General features: G+C 46.4%; 1 protein-coding gene and 1 long non-coding RNA gene across 2 annotated transcripts in view; one reads left to right on the plus strand and one right to left on the minus strand.

The window, feature by feature from the left end:
- Positions 1-14,865, plus strand: part of LOC146350116 (myb/SANT-like DNA-binding domain-containing protein 7) — a 48,739-nt gene extending 33,874 nt beyond the window's left edge. Inside the window, exons 2-4 of the mRNA XM_084844275.1 lie at positions 12,001-12,503; positions 12,596-12,876; positions 13,777-14,865. Of these exons, the coding sequence (XP_084700401.1) occupies positions 12,001-12,503; positions 12,596-12,699 (607 nt within the window). The 3' untranslated portion in view covers positions 12,700-12,876; positions 13,777-14,865. The remainder of the gene's footprint in view (positions 1-12,000; positions 12,504-12,595; positions 12,877-13,776) is intronic.
- On the minus strand, positions 14,808-16,452 carry LOC146350117 (uncharacterized). The gene is made up of 3 exons (XR_014789189.1): positions 16,064-16,452; positions 15,699-15,753; positions 14,808-15,251 (listed from the first exon to the last, which is right to left on the minus strand). It is a non-coding gene; the product is annotated as an uncharacterized LOC146350117 (long non-coding RNA).
- Between the last annotated feature and the right edge of the window lie 8,604 nt (positions 16,453-25,056).

Below are 25,056 nucleotides of genomic sequence, written 5' to 3' on the forward strand. Positions count from 1 at the left end.
CCTTGCACCTGTTCAATTTCTCCATGTCATGAAGAAGTAAGAGAGCTGACAATTTACATTTCCATGGGCAGTGTACTGTGGTATAAATTGGAAGTAGAGAGAGTAAAACTAGGCAAAGCACAAAGCACTGTGAAATGCAAAAGCAAACTTTAAATGCAACTTTAAACAGTCTTTGTTTTTTATTTTTATAAGAATGCATCTCTAGTTAGGGGTCAAGCCTTCCATACATATCTACTTTGAAACTCTGCTGTAAGAATTATTTAAGCCAGGGGTAGGCAATGTGGTGCCTCTGGACACTAATGTTCCCCTGGACACTTTTCTTGGCACCCACCAAGGTGGCCTACCCGTGCTACTTTTTTCTTTTTTAATGCATTTTCTTACTGTCAACCAGGACTGCTGTGAAGTAGGTTTCTGTTCTGGTGCTGAAAACTGTCAGTTCAAAGAATTTGTTTAGTGTGTTAGTTATATATCCACCTACTCCTCCACTTTGTGCAAGTTATAGATCCACACAGTCCTCTACTTTGGACAAATGCTAGTAGTTGCTGATCATTTATTAAATCCAAGTAATGAAGACTCAAAAGTAGCTTTGCGATGTTGCATAATGGGAACATTTTTGCCTTTAGCAGTTCTACCTACATAGAAATGCTTAAGTATTTGAGGCTAAGTCATATGCATATCTACTAGGGGGTAAGCCACACTTAGCTCAGTGGAAATTATTTTTGAGTAAATGCATCGTCTTCTAAGATGCAGTTGCTCTCTGATTAAACTCATTGGCAAAAAGTCAATTGATTTTAATGGAGCAGGACTGCAGCCCTATTGCAACACCTTTAAGAAATGTATATTTCCCTTTCTTTGTCATCTTGCTAGATATGGAGTGGAGGGTAAGTTTGATGGAAGATATAAATGTATTAGGAGGGGCACAACTGGAATGGAAGGAGAAAGAATATAGAATGTTAATGTGTTATTAATTTGCTTTTTAAAATGGAAAATAAAAGGTGACGTTTTAGTGCCAAACTTTAAACAGGTAAAACTACACTTTAGAGGATTTTGCTTGTGTCTGTCTTTTCCTTTTCTTCTGATTTTTGTAGTAGAATGAATCAACAGAATTACAGCTGCTGATGTTTGATTTTCTTTAAATGGCTTGCCAAGAGTTTTTTTTATCTTTAGTTAGTACTGAAAGCTGTTTATAAAATCCCATATCTCAAATTTTACAAATATTTTATTAGCATTTAGACCCATTTCAATCTGGGTTTTGTCCTGTTTTTGTCCTGGGTTTTTGATCAGCCTTGGTCGCCCTGATGGATGACTTTTATTGAGAGAGGGACGGGGGAGTGCAACCTTGTTAATTCTGCTTGATATCTCGTTGGCATTTGATACCATCAATCCTGATATCCTCCTGGATTGACTCCATGGGATGGGTATCAGCGGCACTGTGTTACAGTGGTTCCAGTCCTACCTGTGGGGCCGATTTCAAAGAGTAACATTGGGTGACTATTCCTTGGCCCCTTGGCAATTGAGCTATGGGGTTCTGCAGGGTACTATTTTGACCCTAGTTTTATTTAACATCTATATGAAGCTGCTGGGAGTGGTCATTAGGGGATTTGGAGCAAAGTGCTATAAGTATGCTGATTACACACAGCTCTATCTCCCTGTGACATCTGAATCTGGAAAGGCTGTGCAAGTCCTGTACCAGTGCCTGAACTCATCAATGGGCTGGATGAGGGCCAATAAACTGAAATTGAATCCTGGTAAGATGAAAGCCCTGTGGGTGAGTGGTTCCCAAGTCCAGGAGCTCATTGTCTGTTTGGGATGGGGCTGTACTCCCTTTGAAACATCAGGCCCATAGTTTGGGGGTACTCCTAGATCCATCACTGTTGCTGGAAGCCCAAGTGGCCATGACAGAGTGCCTTTTACCAGTGTTGGCTGGTTTGCCAACTATAGCCTCTCCTGGACAGGGATAGCTTGTCCACAGTGGTACAGGTGATAGTAACCTCAAGACTGGATTACTGTAATGCAATATATGTGGGGCTGCACTTACAGCTGCTCTGCAAGCTGGAGCTAGTGCAGAATGTGGCAGCTTGGCTCTTGTCAGGAGCTGGCCCTTTTCAGCATGTAACTCCTTTGCTGAGGGAACTGCTCTGGCTGCCTATTCGCTACCGGGCCAGGTTTAAGGCTATAGTATTAGTGTACAAAGCTCTAAACAACTTGGGTCCAGGATACCTGAGACAGCACCTTCTCCCTTACCAACCTGCCCAGTCACTGAGGTCATCAGAGGGCTTGCTGTTGGTGATTCCACATGGACCTAGGGCCCAACTGGAGACCACCAGGAGAAGAGCCTTCAGTGTGGCAGCCCCCTTTCTTTGGAATTCCCTGCCCCTGCCCTTCAAGGTTGAGAAACCATGGCTTACCAAAGTTTCCTGCTGGAGCCAATCAGCTGCCACGCCTGGAACAAGGACACTAACACTGTGCTGGCGCCACAGGAGGCACCAGAAACACCAACACTGTGCTGTTTCTGGTGCCTCCTGAAAACAGCACTGTTCCAGGAAGCATTCCTTAATTGACCAGTCATGTTTTCTACTGGAAATACCATAATTTTAATCCGGTGTTTTAATCCTTTTATCTCTTTACTGTTTTATCTCTTGTGTTCGCCACTCCAAAATCTGGTGGATATGGAGTGGTATACAAATACTGTAAATAACTAAGTAAATAAATAAATTTAATACAGACTTATTCCAACATTTTTGTATGTGCATTGTATAAAGAGCCAATTTTATATAGGTATACATTCCTATCAATTTATACTTTCTTTGTTGGCAGCTGCCATTTTTAAGGGGGCTTATTCAATGCCAGTTTACACTAGTGTCATCCTGGGGTTTCAATTTTTCAAGAAAGGTCTGAATCAGACTCTAATTATGATGCCGTTGTCATTTTGGAAACTTTCAGAGGTATGGCCTGGTTTATACACAACAACAACACAGAGTTTTTTTAAACCCTGGGTTGTTGCAAATGAGCCAGTGATCTAGTCACCTTAGTTCGATTGCTCTTGCTTGGCTCCTCCTGTCAGAGAAAGCAGCTAAAAAACCCTGAGTTGTTTAGTGTGATGTCTTACCCCAATCTCTGGCTTGTCTCTCCCCTGAGATCTTTCCCTGGAGAAGAGAAATCAAAAGAATTTGGAGAAGGCTAGTTTACTAAGATGGAAATATAACAAATGTGAACGATATTCATACTCTTCAGAAAGAAACCTTTGTGTACAGCTTGGATTACAAAGGGCATAGATGGTCACCACATTTATAAAACAAAACAATATCCAATCCTGTTTTTTAAAGAAACCTGTAGGACTGAGACAAGCTTACATAATTAAAATTACCAAGGATTTCTTGCATGGTTGGCTTGGTTTCCTTTAGCTTTGACACTTAGGTCTCTTTCAGATTATACTCTGTCTTGCACATACTTATGCGCAAGTGCCTGAATCCAACAAGAGAGACCACATGTGTAAGCAGCTTCCATGTGAGTAGCCAATATAAATGCAGATGTACTTTCTCTTCAGCTTTACAATGCTCATGCAGGCCCTGCTGAACTAACTCAATGTAGTCTTTGATGTGGAGGAGGATACATTCCCATCCAGGACTATCAGTTGTTATGCATGTTTTGTTGCCCACAGCTATAGCTTGATTGGGGCCAGATCTATTAACACTTACTGCAGAAAAAGCATGAATTATTCTTTAAAATGATGTTGTTGTTCAGTCGTTAAGTCATGTTCGAATCTTCGTGACCCCATGGACCATAGCACGACAGGCCTTCCTGTCCTGCGCTCTCTCCCGGAGTGTGCTCAAGTTCATATTCATTGCATCGGTGATGCTATCTAGCCATCTCATCCTCTGCTGTCCCCTTCTCCCTTTGCCTTCAATCTTTCCCAGCATCAGGGTTTTTTTTCCAGTGAGTTCTCTCTCCGCACTAGGTGGCCAAAATATTTGAGCTTTAAAATGATAGATGTACATAAATAAGTTTTTTGTTTTAAGTGAGAATCAACTTCATTGTTGCCTGTAAAGTTGACAAAATAATTTTGCAAAATAATTTAATAAGCACAGTTCAAGAATAATAACTATTAATATTGAAAAATAATCTGTTGCAGAATATGGAGGAAAATAGCTTCACAATTAGACTAAGTCAAAACCTACACACTGAGCATATTTCTTGTTTTGTATGTGTATTCATGAAAGACAGAAATTTAGCATGTCTGCACATTAATTATCCTGGGAGATTGATTGGTTCCCAATAATAGTTTTGAATTAAACTAAGTGTCATGATAACTTTCAGTTCAGTTAATAGAATATCTGAATTATTAGCTTAAGTAAACTGATTGGTTTGCATTGAGCATCACCAGTGAATAGGAGAGGAGACCTGATTTTACTTGTGTGGGAGACAGTGATGTTTGTGGCTCTGTAGATGCATGGAGATCATGCAAGTATAAAAAGGTGGCAAGAACAGAAAATAGATCACTTTCTAAAATGGGGCGTTACTGTTTTACTTAGATAATTTTCCTGCTCCTATTGTAAGGGTTCAGAGTTCCAGTATCCTTATGTTATCTTCACAACATCTGGCATTTGGGGTGGGTTAGGGTATTTTAGAAAATGTTTTTACTGTAGAATTGTATTGTTTTAAACTGGTTTATTGTATGTTGTACATCACCCAGAGTGGCTGGGTGACCAGCCAGATGGGTGATTAATGAATTTAATAATAATAATAATTAATAATAATAATAATCTCTGTGACATAGTTTTAGGTTGATATATTGTGATGAGACATTCTGAGCTAGCAAGCCTCATAACTAGGAAAGGCATTGAAATCTGGGATGCTTCGTAGGCTTTTATGACACCATCACTTATTCGCATTCACAATGGGCCAGTTCGCATGATCAAACAGCCCTCTGTGGCTTATTTAAGTTAATCAAATCAAAATAGCCCATGTGGCTTATTTAAGCCACAGTGGAATGTGGCGCATGCCAGTGGCCATTTGGAATATTCAATGCCTGGCTGTGGCATGTTTAACCCCACACAACCCCTACCATCCAGGTTTGCATGACATGACAAGCCATGGCTGGACGTTGAATACACAAATTCCTCCCAGCACACGCCAGCATGTGCCACAGTCATGCATGGGCTATTTTGATTGTTTAAACCGGGTCAGAATGTTATGGGAGAGTCCAGACGACAACATCTTCCACTCATAACCCTTCTGTGTTTTCTCACTGCTTCTTGCATCCACAGACAATCCATTAAGAAAAAAAAGATGGAATTGCTGGATAATGCCTTCTGATTGGTAGTGCTACTGGATCAACAACATCCAAATATAACATTCTTACAGTCCGTAGCACATGCATGACTTTGAATTGTAGGCTGTGTGCCCAAAGATCAAGGAATATGTATAGGACAGAGAAATTGTGTGTGTTAAGAGACTGTGTTTCAGCATGCTGCTTCTAATTTTTTCAAGTCACATGTCCTAAGATCAGCCCACTTTGATATCCCAAGCATTCTGCACATCAAACATGAACAATAGGATTGGTGCAAGCAACAATATCTGCATTCTCTGAGTCATGTTCGTATAAAATTTTCTCAGGCCATATCATACCTGCTTTAGAATTAAGCCTCATTGCGTTCAATGAGACTTACTCCCAGGTAAGTGGGAATAGGATTTCAGCCTAAAAAGCACTGAAGTGGGTGAATGGGAAGTTCCAGTACAGATAATCTGAGAGAGTGAAGGCACTCACAAAATATCTGTTGAGAAGCTAGAACAAAAACAAATGCCACTGATTATTATTTTTTGAATAATTGACCTAAAGGACATATGAGAAGGGTTGTGGGGGAGAGAACCGTGCAACAAAAATTTGTATGTGATTTTAACTATTACATAGACATGTATTTTAGATTTGGATTTTAATATTTATTTTTTGTAAAAGAGACTGAACAGACACTTTGTTTGAATAAAAGACTCAATGCTGCTTTTTGTAATATGTAATGGGGCCTTTAGATCTATGGGAATTCAATATAAACCCAGCCATACATAATACGGAACATGCCATTTATTCTCCATTTTTATTATAGGTCATGCATTCAGTGAACCCTAATTAATAAACACTTGACAAATATATTTGAGAAATAGATTGAGTATACCGACAATAGTAATTAAGTAACTTTCATTATCATAGTCTTTAGGGAAAATAAATTGACACAATTATCTGACTTGTAGAATAGATTTCTTTAAAATCCTCTTTTAAATTAATGCACTTAGGAAGATAAGAAGTTATCATTGCCACCCTTATGAGAAATGTATATTGAACAAGGATTAAAACTAAGTTGACAATCAGTCTCTGTTTTAATGACTTGTTTTTATTTCATACAGTAATATATTTCTATTAGGCCTAGTGGGGATTTCAGCTAAGTGAGAGGTTAATGGAAACATGGTATCAGTGAAGATAAAATACGACGTAAGTAGCACACAGAAAGCCACTCACTGGCTTAACTTGACAGCTGCTGAAATAAGTGTTAAGGAATGTGCATTTAGCCACTCATTTCCATGGCAAATCACAACTCTACCTCACCTGATAAACTGCTGAAGGTTACACTGAGAAGGATGGAATTATTCTCATTGACTAGATATTTTGCCTGTTAAAATATGCTAAAAAGGGGGTCTTTCTATTACCGGTAATATTCTGGGATACAAACGACTGTGAATTAGAGTGAGCAAGAAGATATGCTGTGTTGCAAAATCCCAACATGTGCATCCTATGCTGGACTTCTAAATTCACTGCCCTATGCAGTGGGTTACATTCTTCAAAGGAAGAAACAAAAATACATAGATAACAAGGGTAGTTTTAGCACCACTGTTATCACTGACCATCATATGAGTGGTCAAATAGAACATTTTGGATGCTATACATTAGCTTGTTATCTTTAACATGACATCTGCTCAGCCTCAGCATGAACCCCCAAACAAAATGGCAACTTTTAAAAGCTGCACAAAAATATTAAAATGGTTCTGTAGCCATCTTTGCACATTCAAAGTAATAACCTAGACAAACATCTGTGGCTTGCTATACCTCACTCCTTGCCTGAAGTGTTAAAGATATTTCTCCACCAGCACTGCAGTAAACTAGATTATGTAACAAAGTTTGAAGCATAATGCTGCTATCACATAATGAGAGTTTAAGTGCAAGTCTTCCCAGTTCTGTTTTTGTTGTTTGTTCTGCTTTCCTGAGGGTGGGGTGGGGGTGGGGATTTCCCTTCCCTGGGAAGGAAAGCTGAGCATGGAGTGAATGTTTCAGGTTTCTTTCAGGTGGGATAACACAGGAGGCTTACGGTGTCTTTGAAGATCTGATTATTTTCATTTGCAGAGCGGGAATAGTTTTCAGCACTGTGAGTACTGTTCACAAAGCAGAATCAGCAGGCTTGGAATCACATCAGGCTGTTTTTGTTGTTGCTCTGGTTCCAACGTCTTTGGGCTGACCTACACAAGAGAGTTTTTTCTGTCATTGTAATGCCTGGCTCACATGTGTGGCATGCCGTGCATGTCCTAGTCTGTTTTCCTCATGCTATTTCATCCCTTATATCCTGGAATTCCCAAAATTGCTTTTATAACAGTTTTTGGGCATCTTGCAGTTTACTTGCAGGCTATGTTCTGTGTGTGTGTGTGTGTGTGTGTGTGTGTGTGCGTGTGCTGTCATTGCGATTTTGTTACCTGTCCTGATGGGAGTGGCTTCAGTTGTGGAACTTCTGCAACAGCCAATCTCTTGGCTGGGGTGGGGGCAGGTAATGTGTGGCTCTACCGGGGGGGGGGGAAGTGGGTCTGTCCACCATTTCCTGTTATCCTTGGTGGTGGATCAAATCCACCAATTAAATTGTGGGGGAGGGGCAATCATGTTCTTCCTGTGTGCCCTTACATCTGTGAAGGAGCAGATTTGTGGGCAGGAATATCCCCCCCCCAATACCCTCTTCCATTCTGCCTTGCTGTTGCATGGATGCCTAGCATAACAGCCCCTCACTGCTGCTGTCACTGAGGAAAGAGCAGGGAATGAAAGGAGGAGGAGGGAGACATGGGGCGGGGAACAGGTGCAAGGGGCCATTTTGCTGGGCACTGCCATGCAAGAGCAGTTCTCCACCACCACCACTCCCTTTTCCTCTTTCTCAGTACTTTTTTTAAATTTGCGGATACTTTTGACTGACTATATACGGTGAAGCGGAGCTCTGAATTGTCCTTTTCAAACCTCCATTGCTTCGCACTGTCACAGGTGCACATTCTGTCAGCTGAGTCAAAAGAAAAGAAACCAGAGGCAGAATCCCTCCCACGTCTAATGCAATCTAAGCTCCACAAAGCAACATGTGATACAAACTTGCATTGCAAAGTTACACAACTACGCTGACTTGACCTTTCAATCTCCTCTTCCTTCTCCCACAATTAGAACACTATGCAATTTTGTGTGACATACAGTCATGTTATAAAGACAGTAGATACTGCACCGTATTCATTAGCATGTGCTTCACTGGAAACAATTGCATTTTAAAGAAATCCTGCCATAGCACTGACTCGCATAGTGAATTTCTAAACGATTCATTCCCCTCATCTCCTTATTTGCAAACACATGAATTGTTTCCAGGAAAATCATTACATCCTTATAGATGGGCAAAAAAACCCATTTGTGCAGTGCAATCATATACATGTTTACTCAGAAGTAAGTTCCACTGTTCAATGGGACTTATTCCCTAGTAGATGACTTTAAGATTGCAGCCTTAACTGGTGAACTTAATCAGGGTACAATGGAGCAGTATCCTAAATAGGTTGGAGATCTAAGAGAATAATAGCAAGTTCAGAGAATTCATACTGGATAATATCTGTTTTTGGGTGTGTGTTTTTCATAGAACAGCAATGACTTCCACGAAGCACCTCACATGGAACAGGCTGAGTACATGGAGTAGGTCTGTGTTTAGTTATTGGACCACCGTTGTGCCCATCTAGACAGTCTGCATGCTAAGACTTTTGACATGTAGCTGACTTTGAATCCTGCATGCTCTCTCTATTGGTCTCCTTCCACAAAGCAATTCTTAAATGTGCCAATTTTTTCTTATTCAGTGTACTAAAATCCAAATTATGCTAAATAAAGAAGAGAGACATTTGAAGCTTTCTGATCTTCCCCATCACGCCCCTCCCTAATAACTTTTTAAGAGCACAAGAAGAACCCTGCTGGATGAGACCAAAGGCCTGTGTAGTCCAGCATTCTGTTCCCACAGTGGCCAGATACCTAATTATTTATTTTTTGATTTGATTTGATTTGAACCCCACCTTTGCACTCAAGGTGGTCACAAACAGGATATGAGTATAGTAGCACCTTCCTGCTTGTGTTCCCCAGCAACTGGTATTGAGAGGTGTACTGCATCCGATACTGGAGGTAGGGCCAGCCCTACCATTAGGCAGGGTGAGGAGGTCGCCTCAGGTGGCAGATGCTGGGAGGTGGCTGCAAGGCACCAGAGGGGAGAACTGAGTACCAAGCGACCTGCCTTGGCTCCTCTAAGCTAACCTTCAGGTGCAGTGGAGGATGCTGTTCCATTGTCAGTGTTGAAAAAACAATCCAGTCAGCTTTTGTACATGGAATGGGAGAGGGCGTCATCTCCCATTTGCCTCAGGCAGCAAAATGTCTTGGACTGGCCCTGGCAGGAGGTAATATGTAGCCATCATTTCTCTGAGTCATCTAACTAGTTTACATTTTTAGTTAGCAAGCCTAAAAGTTTTTATTAACGGCCAGTCAAAATTATGAAAGTTCTAAACTTAAACACTACATCTCCACCATAGAAATACTAAAAAGTGTTTTCATTTTCACATTATACAAGCTATACAGATTTGCAAATGTTATTCAAGAAGTTATCTGAACTTGCCAGACAATGAGGCAGTAAGACTTTATCTCAGTAGACTATCCTGAATAAATCTGAGACCAAATACATATCATTTGATCCTGTAAATTGGACTTGATAGAAGAATGAAGATCCAGAGATTAAAGATAAGGGAATCCACATCACAAAATGAGCACTTCTGAGCACTTCAGAGCCCCATTGTTTCAATGCAAAAGAAGTAAGCACATGGCCAACTCTTCCACTGATATCAATGAAGCTTAAAAAATACTTTACGCTGACCAGGGGCATGTTTCCATGAGTGGTTTACTCCGAACCGGTTGTGTGTGGAGGTTGTTAGGGATACATGACATCACGGCCACCCTGGAGCTTATTGCGGAAAAACTGGTTCTTCTGAGACTGGTTATAGTACGACTTTTCCTCTTTACTTTTGCTCAGCTATGCTTAGGGGTGTACGAAACCCCGCTTACCTGGCTCCATCCGGTTCCGCAGGTGGGGGGAGGCGATCCGTTCCTCCCTCCCAGAATCCTGCCCGGCTGGCTCCGCTCCGTGGCCAGGCTGCGGAGCTGCCGGCCAGGCCAACCCACAGCAGGGCCTCCAGCCGCTGCGGGGCTGGTGCAGACGCAAATGGCGTCCTGTCTAGGGGACGCCATTTGCGTCCCTACGCGGGCCCGTGATAGGCTATGTAAATATTTACATAGCAAATATTTGCGTCCCCTACGCCATTTGTGTTCCTGCTTTAGCTGTGATAGGCTATGTAAATATTTACGTAGCCTATCACGGTGAAAAAGGGAACGCAAATGGCGGCCGCCTTAGCCGCTGCCATTTGTGTTCCCTTTTTTTGCCGTGATAGGCTATGTAAATATTTACGTAGCCTATCACAGCCTCCTCAGGGATACAGATGGCGTCCCTGCGTTAGCCGTGATAGGCTACGTAAGTATTTACGAAGCCTATCACGGCCATTCGAAAGATGCGCGAATGGCAGCTGCAGATGCCGGCGCCATTTGAGGAGCATCGGAATGGCCGACCAAGGTAGGCTCTGTTCCGGGCCCATTTCGTGGGGCGGGGGGGGCAGGGGGCTTCGTTCCGCCATGGATTTCGGGGTGCCAAATGCGCTGGCTATGCTTCTGTTGAGGTGTGTTCCATCTCCTGTACTTGCTTCGGTACCATAGCCCTGCCCATGGGGGTGTGTCTCTCACCTGGCCATGACCTCACTGACCCTGTTCAAGGGGTGTTTTCTCCAACCCTTGCCCTCCCTCTTTTCCAGAAGGTTCACTGTCATTTTGGAGCTGGATGCTGAGCAACCAACTTTTAAAAAAACATTGAAATTAAGTGCTAGATCAAAAGTGTGCATTACCATGCTATTGCGGGCAAGCAAGTACTCCAAGTACTCCTACTACAGCCTGAAACTCAGGTTTATCTCATGTAAGCAGTTGGTTCTCCAGAACTTGGGTGCCTATCATCCATGTGACTAAGATCCACTCCTAATATTCCTTTGTTTTTTTCAGAAATCCTATAGACCTAAAAAACAGTGGCGACCCACAAAACAGGGCCGCAAACATCATAGTTGATTTTATATTATTCCATGCTAAGATGCTAAGGCAAAATAGTGCATTAGCGACCTATCGTGAACACGAAATAACTACTCCCACTTCTTCAGGCAAGCAGTATCCGAGTCCCTTGCAGTGGGACTAGGCACCTATGAATCCCGCCTTGTATTCACAATGTTTGAATCAATATTGCATGCATATGAAGCCCTGGGACCCCGAAATTATGATTTCATTGTTCTAAGTCCATCTATTTGTTAAAGTGCGAAAGTGCTTCTTCTGGATGTTGCATATGCGCCTTAATGTGATCCAGAATTACATACTTGTATTATTGCATTCTAAGGGGCTAGAGAGCACTAGCGCCTGTGCCTTTAGAACATACAGAGAAACTGTGGCACCACTTTACACTGCCCAAATTCTCCCCCACTTTCCTACAGCAATAGAAGGAGCAGGAGAATTCCTCTCTTCAGGAAATTTCCAGAATTCATAGCGCCTCCCCAAAGACTACAGTCCCCTAGGGTTAATGACTCTAACAATGCCACTTCTTTCTCCCCCAGGGCTGGTGTAAGCACCCCATGTTTCATGCCTTTGGCAGAGTCTGCCAGCAAGGGGCATGGGGTGTCATGGAAGTACGAGGAAGTGATGGATCTACTGGACATATGGGGGGAGCAGAAGGTCCAGGAGCAGCTTCGCTCCAGTCACCAGAACATAGATTCCTATGAGCACATAGCCTGCCAAATGACCCTCCGGGGGCACAGACGCAGCGCAGTTGAGTGCAGAACAAAGACCATAGCGCTGCGGTTGGAATATAGAAGGGTGGTGACACACAACTCCCGCTCTGGGAGCGATGCAGGAACTTGCCCCTTCTATAAGGTGCTCCATAGCATCCTTAGAGGGGAAGCTACAATACATCTCAAGCATGTCTGCTGGAGCATCACCATTCACCACACGCCAGCTGCTTCGCTAGCACCACAGCCCAAAGGATCGGAGGAGCTCTTCACTCATGACCTCCAGACTGTTAATGCAGAGGAATACCTGGCCCCAGTAGAGGAAAATATGGGTGAGTACTCCTACCCAACATCTTGCCTGCGCCCCCACCCCCCAACCTGTGTAAGCCTGCCACTGCTCATTTCTGTCTTGGCTTACATGCAGGAATAGCAGACTCTGTGGAGGAGGAGACTCGGCCTGATCAACCACAAGGTGAGTGGATGCCCATGGCCTCTGCTTGGACATTCCGCAGCACTCCGAGGCACTGACCTTCATGTGACACAGGTGCCCCTTTGGCAATGCAACCCTCCCACCACTGCTTTAACCGCCTTTATGTCCCACAACTGCTACATCATCCTCTTCAGCCACAGACGTGGGTGAGGCCGAAGATGATCATGCCCCAGCGAATGCTGATGGGTCCAGCTCAAAGAGACAGGGCCACCCAGGTGAGCTCCCCGGTAGCCCAAAGAGAGCCCCAGTGCCAGCGAGTGTGTGTGTGTCTGCCCCCCGTGCTTGTGCTTGCTAGCCATTTCTAGGTTTGCTATGAGGAGCCAGATTGGACATGCCCCCAAATGGACAGTACACATGTTAAATGGTGTGGGGGTGGGGCAGAGGAGAATGCATTTCATTTTTGCAGTTGTTACAGTTATTGCTGGTATTATCATCGTTGTAATGAGCCTTAGTATTAGTGATATGATTCCCTGTCCTCCACCCATCCCCTTTTGTTAAAAGTCTGGACTCTTCAAGAAGTAGCTTTCTGGGTGTGTTTCCATAGTCTGGCGAAAGTGTAGAATGTGTGTGTGTATTTATATGGAGCCTTCCTAAGTAGGTCTAAGGAGAAGTAACTTTGACAAAATTCAGTGAGGCTCACTGTCATGTAACTACACATAGAATGGAAGCCATAGGGCAAGGGGGAAGATGATGTGTCTCTGTGTAGCTTCCTCTTTGTGGGCATGTGTATCCCTGCATGCCTGGATACCTTGTAATTTCTGTGGGTACTTCTCTGTGGGCTGTGTTGTCTGATTTGTCCCCAGCCACCTTTCCATGCTTCCAGCTCTGGTTGTGGTGCGTAACTCCAACCCTTCTTCCAAGGAAGACTAACTTTCTCGCTTGAGTACACTGGAGACCCTTCCCTCCCCCAACCCCTGCCTCAGCCCAAGCCCCAGTTCCCACCCAGACCTCTCCCTTAACCCAAGGGAAGGCCCTCCCCCCCGCTTCAGCCCAAACCCCAGTTCCCACTCAGGCTGCTGCCGTACCCCAGGGGAAGACCCTCTCCCAAGCCATGAACCCATTGGAAGAACTACATGGGAAGACACTGACACTCTCTGTTTCTCCTCCTTTTCCAGACCCTGGCATCCCAAACTACACAGCCAGACTGTCACCCGCAACATGGCTAGCAATGGCCAGGAATCAGAGGACTGGACACTCTTCCTCGTTTGACATCAATTGGCTGCTACAGCACACCTCCATGGAGAATGAACGGACGTTCGTCCCTCGTGTGCAAAAATGAGAAAGCAGCAGCAGATGAGGAGGTGCGTTGGAGGGACCAACGTGAAGATGGTGAAGAGTGCAGGAGAAACCGATGTGCACTCCTGGCAGCAATCAACAGGCAGTCAGACCTGCTTGAAATGCTGGTGGGGGCACTAGTTGGAGAGCTGCAGAAGGGAGGGCCAGGGCGCGTTTAGCCCGACACAGAGTATGTGACCCCCAACCTGTGCTTTGAGGTAGAGGAGGATGGCACAATCTCTCTCACCCCAGTTTCCCCTGTTCTCCAGCCACTCCACCATCTACCTGCAGCCGCAGTCACAACCCCCACAGCAGGCATCTATCCCCAAGAAGGCCACTCTGCCCCACCAGAGGGAACACCGCTGGGTGAAGCAACCCATCCAGGCTGCTGCTTTAACCCCAGGGAAGGCCCTTTCCCTCACACCCCAGTCCAAGCCTCAAGTCCCACCCTGGCTGCAGTCTTACCCCCAGGGAAGGACCTTCCCCCCCACCTCAGCCCAAGCCCCAATTCCCACCCAGATGAGGGCTGCAGTGGGGGAGCTGCGGAAAGGAGGGGTAGGGTGTGGTCAGGCCAACACAGAGGATGTGACCCCTGACCTGTGCTTTGAAGGTAGAGGAGGAGGAAGCATTCTCTGACACCCTGGCTTCCCCTGTTCTCCAGCCACCCCATCATCTACCTGCAGCTGCAGCCACAGGACCCCCACAGCAGGCATCCACCCCCAAGGGGGCCACTCTTCCCTGCCAGAGGGAACAGTGCCAGGTGAGGAAGCCAAAGAAGTTCTCACTGTAACCACCCGCAACTTTTTCTCCCCATAGCCACCCTGTCCCATCCCATCCTGGCCTACACCAGAAAACATGTGGGAAGGCAGGAAATAGTTCAAGACATTTTTCTTTGTTATTGTTAAATAAATAAAATATTATGGTTTTCGAAATACAATTTGGGGAGGTGGGGGTGGAGTCTGGAGAAATGAGGGGCGGGTTGATTTTGTTTGGGACAGGGGTTTGGCCAAACAAAACCAATTGAGGGGAATACAGGAAAATTGCAATTGGGGGAGAGGGGGGCTATATACATAGGGAGTGGGTATTAACATTAAAAAATATTTACACAGGGAGGGAGAGGAGGTGGCATGCGCCTCAAGGGGGCAGTGGTGGAGGGTGTGTGTGGCTGGCTGTGCAGGCCCCAGGGTTGCGTGCCCACACTGGGCTCTCCCCGTGCCTGGCTGATGTGGTCTCCTCCAGCCAGCCTCTGGATGCTGCTGCTGCCGCCGCCGTCTCTGGTGCTCTAGGGCCTCCACCCATCCTGCCACAGTGGTCACTAGGGAGAAGGTGGAAGGAAGAAAGGTTAGTGCATGGGCTTCTCAACATTGCTTTAGAAAGCAGAACTGCATCCACCGCACTCATGTTCAGCTGGGATCTCAAGAACATTCTCGAGGCTTCTGCGCAGGAGCCCTGTGGTGGCTACTGTAGCCGGGTAGCCCTCCTGGTCATGTTGCAGCACAGGGTGGGGGCCTCCTCCTCGAGCAACTGGCTGACCCTCCTGTGCAGGAATGGGTGAGGGCAGAGGCAGCGGTGGGAACTCCTCTTCCTCTTCCTGGTGGTGTGGCGGCAGCAGCAGCGGAGGGGGGACCCGTCACCTGCCCTGATGCAGTTGGGCCAGGGCTGTGGGGCGACAGCACAAAGACAGGGAAGTGTCCTGACATTGGGCGGTCAAGTGGGGGGTGGGCATAGTGATGGCACACAGGTTTTACCCCCAGAGAGCTACCTGGCAGTGGCTGCTACTTCCTCTCCTCCTCCTCCTGCGGCCCAGTCTATGCATGCTGGAGAATGAAGAGGATGTAAAATCAGGCACAAGTGGTCTGTCAGTGCAGCCAAGTAGACAACATGTGCCACACATTTCTATTCCCCCCCCCCAACTTTCCAGTCTTACTCTTGCTGGCAGTTTTCTCCTTCCCTATTGCTGGGGTGGCCCTCCTGCCCAGTATTACTGCAATTCTTATTCCAAATATTGCAGCAAGTGCTGCTATTTGCACTATCCCCCCTGTCTCCTCTGACCAGCCACATGTCCCTCCAGGATAATTTCTTAGCCTTGCCCTCATTACTGTTAGTATTAGTAGAACCTGTACTTACCCTGAGGTCTCCAGAAGTGTGGGCTGGGCTGCCCAGTTAGCACCCAGAGTTCTAGCAGTTCACAGAAGAAGGCTGGCTGGGCAGCATTGGGGTGGGCCCTCCCCATGGTGCTCCAGGGCCTAGTAGAAGGCTCCCCTCAAAATTTTAAATTTTCAGTAGCACTTGAGGGCAGTCCGCTCATACCCAGAAGCAGCCATCTCCCAGGCAATCCACCTATAAATGTGGATGATTTGCAGGCAGGTGCTAGGCACCAGCCTGCAAACCCATCCACTATCACAGATTAACTGCAGGAGACCGTGTACTTCAGGGCCCAGCCAGTATGCCTCCCAGTGCCTGGGAGCCATCTTGCCCTGGAGCTAAGGGAGAAGGTAAAAAAAATCCTGACTTCCTGGTTATGCTGAGACATAGGGTCACTATGGCATATCTATGGTTTAAATTCTTAAAGGAACACTATGTACTTTCTGTGTTGCTAAAGAAACATACCCTAAGATAAACATATTGTTCAGAGGGAAATTCAACCTGCAATCTGAAAACTTGGGCAAGCATCCCAGCAGAAGTAGGAATGCAAGACCTATTCCAAAAGATATAATTTCACCGGACAAACACGACTCAGCGACTTCTAAAAGGCTACTTGAGTTAGAAACAGGAGGGAGAAAAGTGGCTTTTAGCAACCTGCAGAATCTCACATGGGACAACCTTCCTTAGGAATCACCACCTCTCCCTGGTAAGACTGGGGTGGGGGCGCTAAAGCGTGAGCGCATTTTCGTGAGCCTGGTTTTGCACACTCACGGGGGGATGCCTCTCCATGTAATGCATTACTCAGGTTGTATACTAAGGAAGGATCATTGCCGTATATTGCAAAAGCAATGTTGGACTTGCAATAGTTAAACCTCTGTGTGCCGTTTGGTAGAAGTAGTCGCTCTGTTCCCGTAAAAGGTTGATAACGCACTGTCGCGATTCAACTAGGGATGGTGGAGAATTCCGCCACGGATTTCAGCGAGGCGAAATGCACTGGCATTCGGCCCCCCGAAATCCATGGCGGAACGGCCTGCCACCCTCCCGCCCCCCCCCGCAGATTCCCCCCGGGACAAGCCTTACCTTGGGCGGATGTTCCGGATGGTGGAGGCGGCGGCGGCTGGTCTTTCGACCGGCTGCTGCGGCCGCCATTTACATCTTGGTCTTTGCCGTGATAGGCTACTAGGGATGTACGAAAATCACTTACCTTTTGCGGATTAAGCTGATGGTGGGGGGGGAGGCGTTCCGTCCCTCCCCCCGGAATCCTGGACAGGGGGGAGGCGTTCCGTCCCTCCCCCCGGAATCCTGGACGGGGAGGAGGCGCTCCGTTCCTCCCCCCCCCCCGAATCCTGGCCGGCTGGCTGTGCTCCGCAGGGATTCTGAGGAGCCGCCAGCCGGCTCCGCCAGCAGCCGGACATCCGGCCTCTGGCTAGCAGGGACGCAAATGGCGGCGGCCATAGCCGCCGCCGTTTGCGTCCCTGCAGTCAGCCATGATAGGCTACGTAAATGTTTACGTAGCCTATCACGGCTGACTTAAAACAACAACAACAACGCGCGTACGCAAATGGCGGCGGCCATGGCCGCCACCATTTGCATTCCTTATTTTGGCACGTCTTAGTCTACGTCAAGATTTACGTAGACTAAGACGGCGAAAATAAGGGGAACGCAAATAGCGTAGCATCTGCTACGCTATTTGCGTTCCCCTTATTTTCGCCGTCTTAGTCTACGTAAATCTTGACGTAGACTGAGACGTGCCAAAATAAGGAACACAAATGGCGGCGGCTGTGGCCGCCGCCATTTGCGTACGCGCGTTGTTGATGTTGTTTTTAAGTCAGCCATGATAGGCTACGTAAATCTTTACGTAGCCTATCATGGTTTTTTTTTTTAAACCTAGCCATGATAGGCTACGTAAATCTTTACGTAGCCTATCACGCCTTTTTTTGTTTTTTTTTAAACTGGAAATGGCGGCGGTGGCAGCCGGTCAGAAGACCGGCCCCTGCAGCCGCCGCCGCCAAACTGCTGCTGGAGCCGCCGCCAGAGCCGCCGCCGCCAGGAAGATCCGCCCCAGGTAAGTCTCGTCCCGGGGGGGTGGGGGGGTGGCAGACCGTTCTGCCACCGATTTCAGGGGGCCAAATGCGCTGGCATTCGGCCTCCCCGAGATCCGTGGCGGAATTCTCTGACATCCCTATAGGCTACGTAAGTATTTACGTAGCCTATCACAGCAACCCCCCCCCAAAAAACCCAGCATATGCAAATGGCGGCAGCCATGGCAGCCGCCATTTGCATTCCCTATTTTTCGTCATTTTAGTCTACGTAAATATTTACGTGGCTATTACGGCAGAAAGAAAAGGGGAACGCAAATAGCGTAGTGGGCACTATTTGCGTTCCTTCCCCCCCCCCCCCCCCGCTATTTTAGCCTACGTAAATATTTATGTATGCTATTATGGCCAAAAAAGAAAGGAACGCAAATAGCGCCCACTACGTTATTTGCATTTCTCTTTTTTTTTTTTTTTTGCCGTAATAGCCTATGTAAATATTTATGTAGGCTAAAAGGGTGAAAAATAGGGAACGCAAATAGCGGCCGCCGTAGCCACTGCCATTTGCGTATGCTGGTGTTTTTTTGGGTTTGCCGTGATAGGCTACGTAAATACTTACGTAGCCTATCATGGCAGCCTGGCTGGACGCAAATGGCGGCCGCTATGGCGGCCACCATTTGCGTCCGCAGCAGCCCGTCCGCAGCCAGAAATCTAGCTGCAGACGGCCCTGGCCAGCTGCTCTGCGGAGCTGCTGCGGAGCGGAGCCAGCCGGGCAGGATTCCGGGGGGGAGTACCGGATTGCCTCCCTCCGCTGTCGAGGATTCTGGGGGGAGGGACGGAGCGCCTCCCCCCACACCGCGAAAAATACCGCAAAAAGGTAAGTGACTTTCGTATATCCCTTGATTCAACATTGTAAATCATGCTGCATTTGGGAAAAGGGGGTTACTTGTGGAGTAACTCATTCGACATTGGGCACACTGTCGGTGATACCCCTAGGTTTCCCTTCACCTTCCAACCTCAATTTGGTCATCCACACCCACAGTTCTCCACAGTATATGCCCCGCCTTCGCTCCCCCCCCAACTCGGCCCAAGCCCCAGTTCCCAGCCAGGCTGCTGCCTTACCCCAAGGGAAGCCCCTTCCCCCCACCCCATAGCCCCAGTTGCAGCTTTCAAGGAGACTCTGTGTTCGTAGATTAAAACCTTTGCTGAGTTTTGTTTTATTCAATTTACTCCCAGAAGTTTTATTTCTAGGGAATAACCAGCAGGCTGACAGAGGAGCTACTGTGGGGCTGCAGAAGTCCAGAGCCACTCAGTGAGTGCATCTCTCACCTGCTGTCCAGCATCAGTGTGCTGCTGCTCTGTGTTCTCAAGACCAGCACTCAAAGTGGCCATCTCAATTGCACTCCTCAACATCCAAGAGAATTGCATGCCCCTTACTCTCACAGATGTTGTGGAGAATAATGCAGGAGACAGTGACAGATGTCACATTCTCTTCTGAGATTTCCATCCTTGCAGTGAAGCACCTCCAGTGGCTCTTCAGCCTTCCAAATGCCCTCTCCACCACATTGCGCGCCCACCCATGGCAGTCGTTGAAATGTGCCTTCCACTGGTCCAGACGTCCTCTGTATGGTTTCATGAGCCAGCTCCAGATCAGGTAGGCACTATCAGGGGTGGGACCTCAACCTCATTAATGGTGATGGTAGGGTTCCTGGGAACAAAGGCGCCAGCCTCCATGGTTTCAAAGAGGGTGGAGTTCCGGAACATGAAAGTGTCAAGGTTCCTTCTATTCCACCCCACCTCAATGTCAGTGAAGCGTCCTGTGTGGTCAGTTGCTCCTTGGAGGAGGATGGAGTAGAACTTCTGGTTCATGAAGTTGTCTCCCGCCTTATCTGCGAGACAGTCGGCACGTGACACCCATCAAGGGCCTCCGTGATCTGAGGGAACTCCAACTTTCCAAATCCATCCATGATCTGAAAGACAGGAAGTACATCACTGTTCTGTTTTGAGAACAGCAGATCCTCCCTGTCGCCTGTCCTCCACACCAATCACACCCCCATCTGCTGCTGCTTTTCCCCAAGGTCATCCGCCTCTCCCCCACCCATCATCCGCAGCCCCCTTTTGCTCAAGGCAGCTTTGTTACCCAGTGGTAGGCTTATTCCCCCACCCACCATCACCACCCATTATCCCCAGCCTACCTTGGCTGCATTCCCAGGCTTCACAGTCCTCAGCAGCAGGTGGTCTATGGCCAGGCAAACCTCTATCATGATTTTGTATGCAGCTGCTCTGCCCACACTGAACTGATGAGCTACCTTCCTGTACACGCGGGGATTAGCTAGGTGCCATATGCAGATTGCCACGTCTTTTACAACCAGAATCGGCTCCCTCATATTGGTGGATTCCCTTTCCAGTGCTGGCTGGAGAACCTCCGCTATTTCAAAGAGGGTCCCCCTTGCCATCCTGAAATTGACAATCCACTCACTGCTCATCATCCCAGATTTGGAGAACAAAGTTCTCCCACCAATCCTGAGTGGGATTCACCAATCCTGCCACCAACGGCAGGGCTTTGTGCACCTGCCTATGAGGAATGCAGCAGGGTTCACCTTCAATTAGATGGGACAGCTGCTGTTCTAGTATACCTGCTCCGCCTACCACTTCTGAGCTTCTTGAAGGTGGACTTTCCATTCTGCCAGAGCTGCAGAAGGGAGATGGTTGCTCTAAGGTTTGTATGATGCAGATCACAGAGGTGCACATCTTCAGGCAGTGAGGCTCCATGATGGAATGGCTCCTCTGCATGCCAACCGGAAGTTGCCCCACATCTGCATATAACTGGAAGCTGCCTTTGTGGGAGAAGGGGGAGATGTTACAGGAAGGAGCAGTCAAAGGAAAGATCTACTGCAGGAAGAGATCCTGAACATATAGGCATCCCTAACATACAAGTGCAATATCTCTCCACCTGGGCTATACATACATAGAGGTCAAACAACACCACTGAAGGCAGCAGATACATACATGCGTTCGGAAGAACTAGTGCTTTAAACTGTTCTAAAATTGACAGCAGAGTGCTTAGCAGATAACACTGACAGAAACTGTACATCACATCCTAACCCAGGGAGCATGAAGGAAAGCATCCTGTCCCAGGGAGTGGAGCAGAACGGGGCCAAGGGAGGGGGAACTGGCTAGAATGGTTCTTGTTCTCAGTGGTGACAATGCACAATTGTGCTTTTATTACTCTTATTCTGATCATTATTGTGCAGTTGTGCTTTAAAACCCCCTTTAAACAACAAAAAAGGGGGACTTAGAAGGCAGAGGAGACATTGGGCAGAGCAGGGTAGGGGTAAAAGGAGCAGAGCAGAACGGGGCCGTGAGAGGGGGAATCGGCTAGAGGGGTTCATGTTCTCAGTGGCAACAATGTGCAATTTCACCTTTACTCTGACTATTCCTGCACTGAGCAGGGGGTTGGACTCTATGGCCTTGTAGGCCCCCTCCAACCCTACTATTCTATGATTCTGATTGTTATTGTGCAATTGCACTTTAAAAACTTTAAACAACAACAAAAAGGTCTTGGAAGGCGGAGGAGACACTGGGCAGAGCGGGGTAAAAGTAGTGGAGCAGAACAGGGCAGAGGGAGGGGGGAATCAGCAAGAGGAGGAGGCAGGAACATGGATGAGCTAAGCAGACCCCACCCAGATTCCGCCCAGACTCCACCCAGCAAAAAGAAAAATTATTCGATTTGAGGTGCATGTAAATAGCACAGAGCCCCAGGCAACCCCAATGATAAGCTGGAGTTTGAACACTGTGTGGGTTGGAAAAGGAGCAGATCTGATAGTGGAAACACCACAACAAAATTGCCAGTGAGGTAAAGCTGATACGGTAGAAACAGGGCCCAGATCATGCCACAAATGCTGATATTTTGGACACGCAGGAGGCCCCCTACAGATAATTCTTGCATCATGTATAGGTAAATCCAGATTTGTTCACCAGAAGATAAAAGCACATGACTGAAGAATTTGCACTGTTCTCAGTGTCACTGATAATTTGAACTATCTATTTATTTATTACATTTCTATTCTGCTCAATAGCCAAAGCACTCTGCGTGGGTTCACAACCATTAAAATCATAAAATATGACATGATAAAATACAATATAAAAGTTTAAAACTACAGTATAAAATAAATATAATAATCAAATAGAAACTAGGAGCAGTGCAAAGATTTAAAATACAGTAACAGATTTAAAACAACAGAAACCATAAAACTAAAATGCCTGGGGTGGGGTGGGGGGGAACGGTCTTCACCTGGCACCAAAAAGAGCACAATGTAGGCATCAGGCTACAAATCGGATTACTCTGAAAACAGAATTGTGCATTATTCCACCATATTAAAAGGAATGCCTACATTGGTATTTCTGTATATGTATGATTATATAACTGTTGCTGTGACAAAACTGCAGGGAGAGTTACTACTACAGATTCCCCTTCAGAAGGTACTGTTTCTGATTTGGTTTGAAACTGTGAAATGAGGGTCAACTCCCTTTTACTTGTTGTTGTTGTTCAGTCGTTAAGTCGTGTCCGACTCTTCGTGACCCCATGGACCATAGCATGCCAGGCCTTCCTGTCCTCCACTCTCTTCCGGAGTGTGCTCAAGTTCATATTCATTGCATCCGTGATGCTATCTAGCCATCTCCTCCTTTGCCGTCCCCTTCTCCTTTTGCCTTCAATCCTTCCCAGCATCAGGGTCTTTTCCAGTGACTTTTCTCATTAGGTGGCCAAAATATTTGAGCTTCAGCTTCAGTATCTGTCCTTCCAGTGAGCAGTCAGGGTTGATTTCCTTTAGGATGGACTGATTTGACCTCCTTGCAGTCCAGGGGACTCGTAAGAGTCTTCTCCAGCACCACAGTTCGAAAGCATCAATTCTTCGGCGCTCAGCCTTCCTTATAGCCCAGCTCTCACAGCCATACGTTGCTACTGGGAAAACCATAGCTTTGATTATACGAACCTTTGTCGGCAAGGTGATGTCTCTGCTTCTTACTATGCTGTCTAGGTTTGCCATAGCTTTCCTCCCAAGGAGCAAGCGTTTTTTAATTTCATGGTTACAGTCACCATCTGTGGTGATCTTGGAGCCCAAGAAAATAAAATCTGTCACTGCTTCCATTTCTTCCCCTTCTCTATGCCAGGAAGTGATGGGGCCAGATGACATGATCTTAGTTTTTTTAATGTTGAGTTTCAAACCAGCTTTTGCACTCTCTTCTTTCACCCTCAACAAGAGGCTCCTTAGATCCTCTTCGCTTTCTGCCATTAGGGTGGTATCGTCTGCGTATCTGAGGTTGTTGATAATTCTCCCGACAATCTTAATTCTGACCTGTGATTCATCCAACCCGGCGTTTCTCATGATGTACTCTGCATATAAGTTAAATAAGCAGGGTGACAATATACAGCCTTGTTGTACACCTTTCCCAATTATGAACCAATCGGTTGTTCCATGTCCGGTTCTTACTGTTGCTTCTTGACCCTCGTACAGGTTTCTCAGGAGACAGGTAAAGTGGTCTGGTACTCCCATCTCTTTAAGAATTTGCCAGAGTTTGCTGTGATCCACACAGTCAAAGGCTTTAGCGTAGTCAATGAAGCAGAAATAGACGTTTTTCTGGAATTCTCTTGCTTTATCCATGATCCAGTGAAAGTTGGCGATTTGATCTCTAGTTCCTCTGCCTCTTCGAAACCCTGCTTGTACTTCCGGTAGTTCTCGGTTCACATGCTGCTGAAGCCTAGCTTGTAGGATTTTGAGCATAACCTTGCTGGCATGTGAAATGAGTGCAATTGTATGGTAGTTTGAACACTCTTTGGCATTGCCCTTCTTTGGAACTGGAATGTAAACTGACCTTTTCCAGTCTTGTGGCCACTGCTGAGTGTTCCAAATGTGTTGGCATATTGAGTGCAGCACTTTAACAGCATCATCTTTTAGGATTTGAAATAGCTCAGCTGGAATACTGTCATCTCCGCTAGCTTTGTTGTTAGTAATGCTTCCTAAGGCCCACTTGGCTTCACTCTCTAGGATGTCTGGCTCAAGTTCAGTGACCGCACTATCATGGCTATCACGGGCATTAAGATCTTTCCTGTATAGTTCTTCTGTGTATTCTTTCCACCTCTTCTTAATCTCATCTGCTTCTGTTAGGTCCCTGCCTTCTTTGTCCTTTATCATGCCCGTCTTTGCACAAAATGTTCCCTTGATATCTCCGTTTTTCTTGAAGAGATCTCTAGTCTTTCCCATTCTGTTGTTTTCCTCATTTCTTTGCATTGTTCATTTAAGAAGGCCTTCTTGTCTCTCCTTACTGTTCTCTGGAACTCTGCATTCAGTTGGATATATCTTCCCCTTTCCCCCTTGCTTTTTGCTTCCCTTCTTTCCTCAGCTACTTGTAAAGCCTCATCAGACAGCCACTTTGCTTTCTTGCATGTCTTTTTCTTTGGGATGGATTTAGTTGCTGCCTCCTGAACAATGTTACAGACCTCCGTCCCTAGTTCCTCAGGCGCTCTGTCTATCAGGTGTAATCCCTGAAATCTATTCCTCACCTCCACTGTATATTCATAAGGGATATGATTTAGGTCATACCTGAATGGTTTAGTGGTTTTCCCTACGTTCAATTTAAGCCGAAATTTTGCAATAAGAAGCTCATGATCTGAGCCACAGTCAGCTCCAGGTCTTGTTTTTACTGACTGTATAGAGCTTCTCCATCTTTGGCTGCAAAGGACATAATCAATCTGATTTCGATATTGACCATCTGGTGATGTCTATGTGTAGAGTCGCCTCTTGTGCTGTTGGAAAAGCGTGTTTGCTATGATCAGCATGTTCTCTTGGCAAAACTCTGTTAGCCTTTGTCCTGCTTCATTTTGTACACCAAGACCATGCTTGCCTGTTATCCCAGTGATTTCTTGACTTCCTACTTTAGCAT

The sequence above is a fragment of the Heloderma suspectum genome, chromosome 3 (genome assembly GCF_057233095.1).
Source record: "Heloderma suspectum isolate Gila_16-S chromosome 3, 16-S_ref, whole genome shotgun sequence".
Classification (NCBI taxonomy): Eukaryota; Metazoa; Chordata; class Lepidosauria; order Squamata; family Helodermatidae; genus Heloderma; species Heloderma suspectum.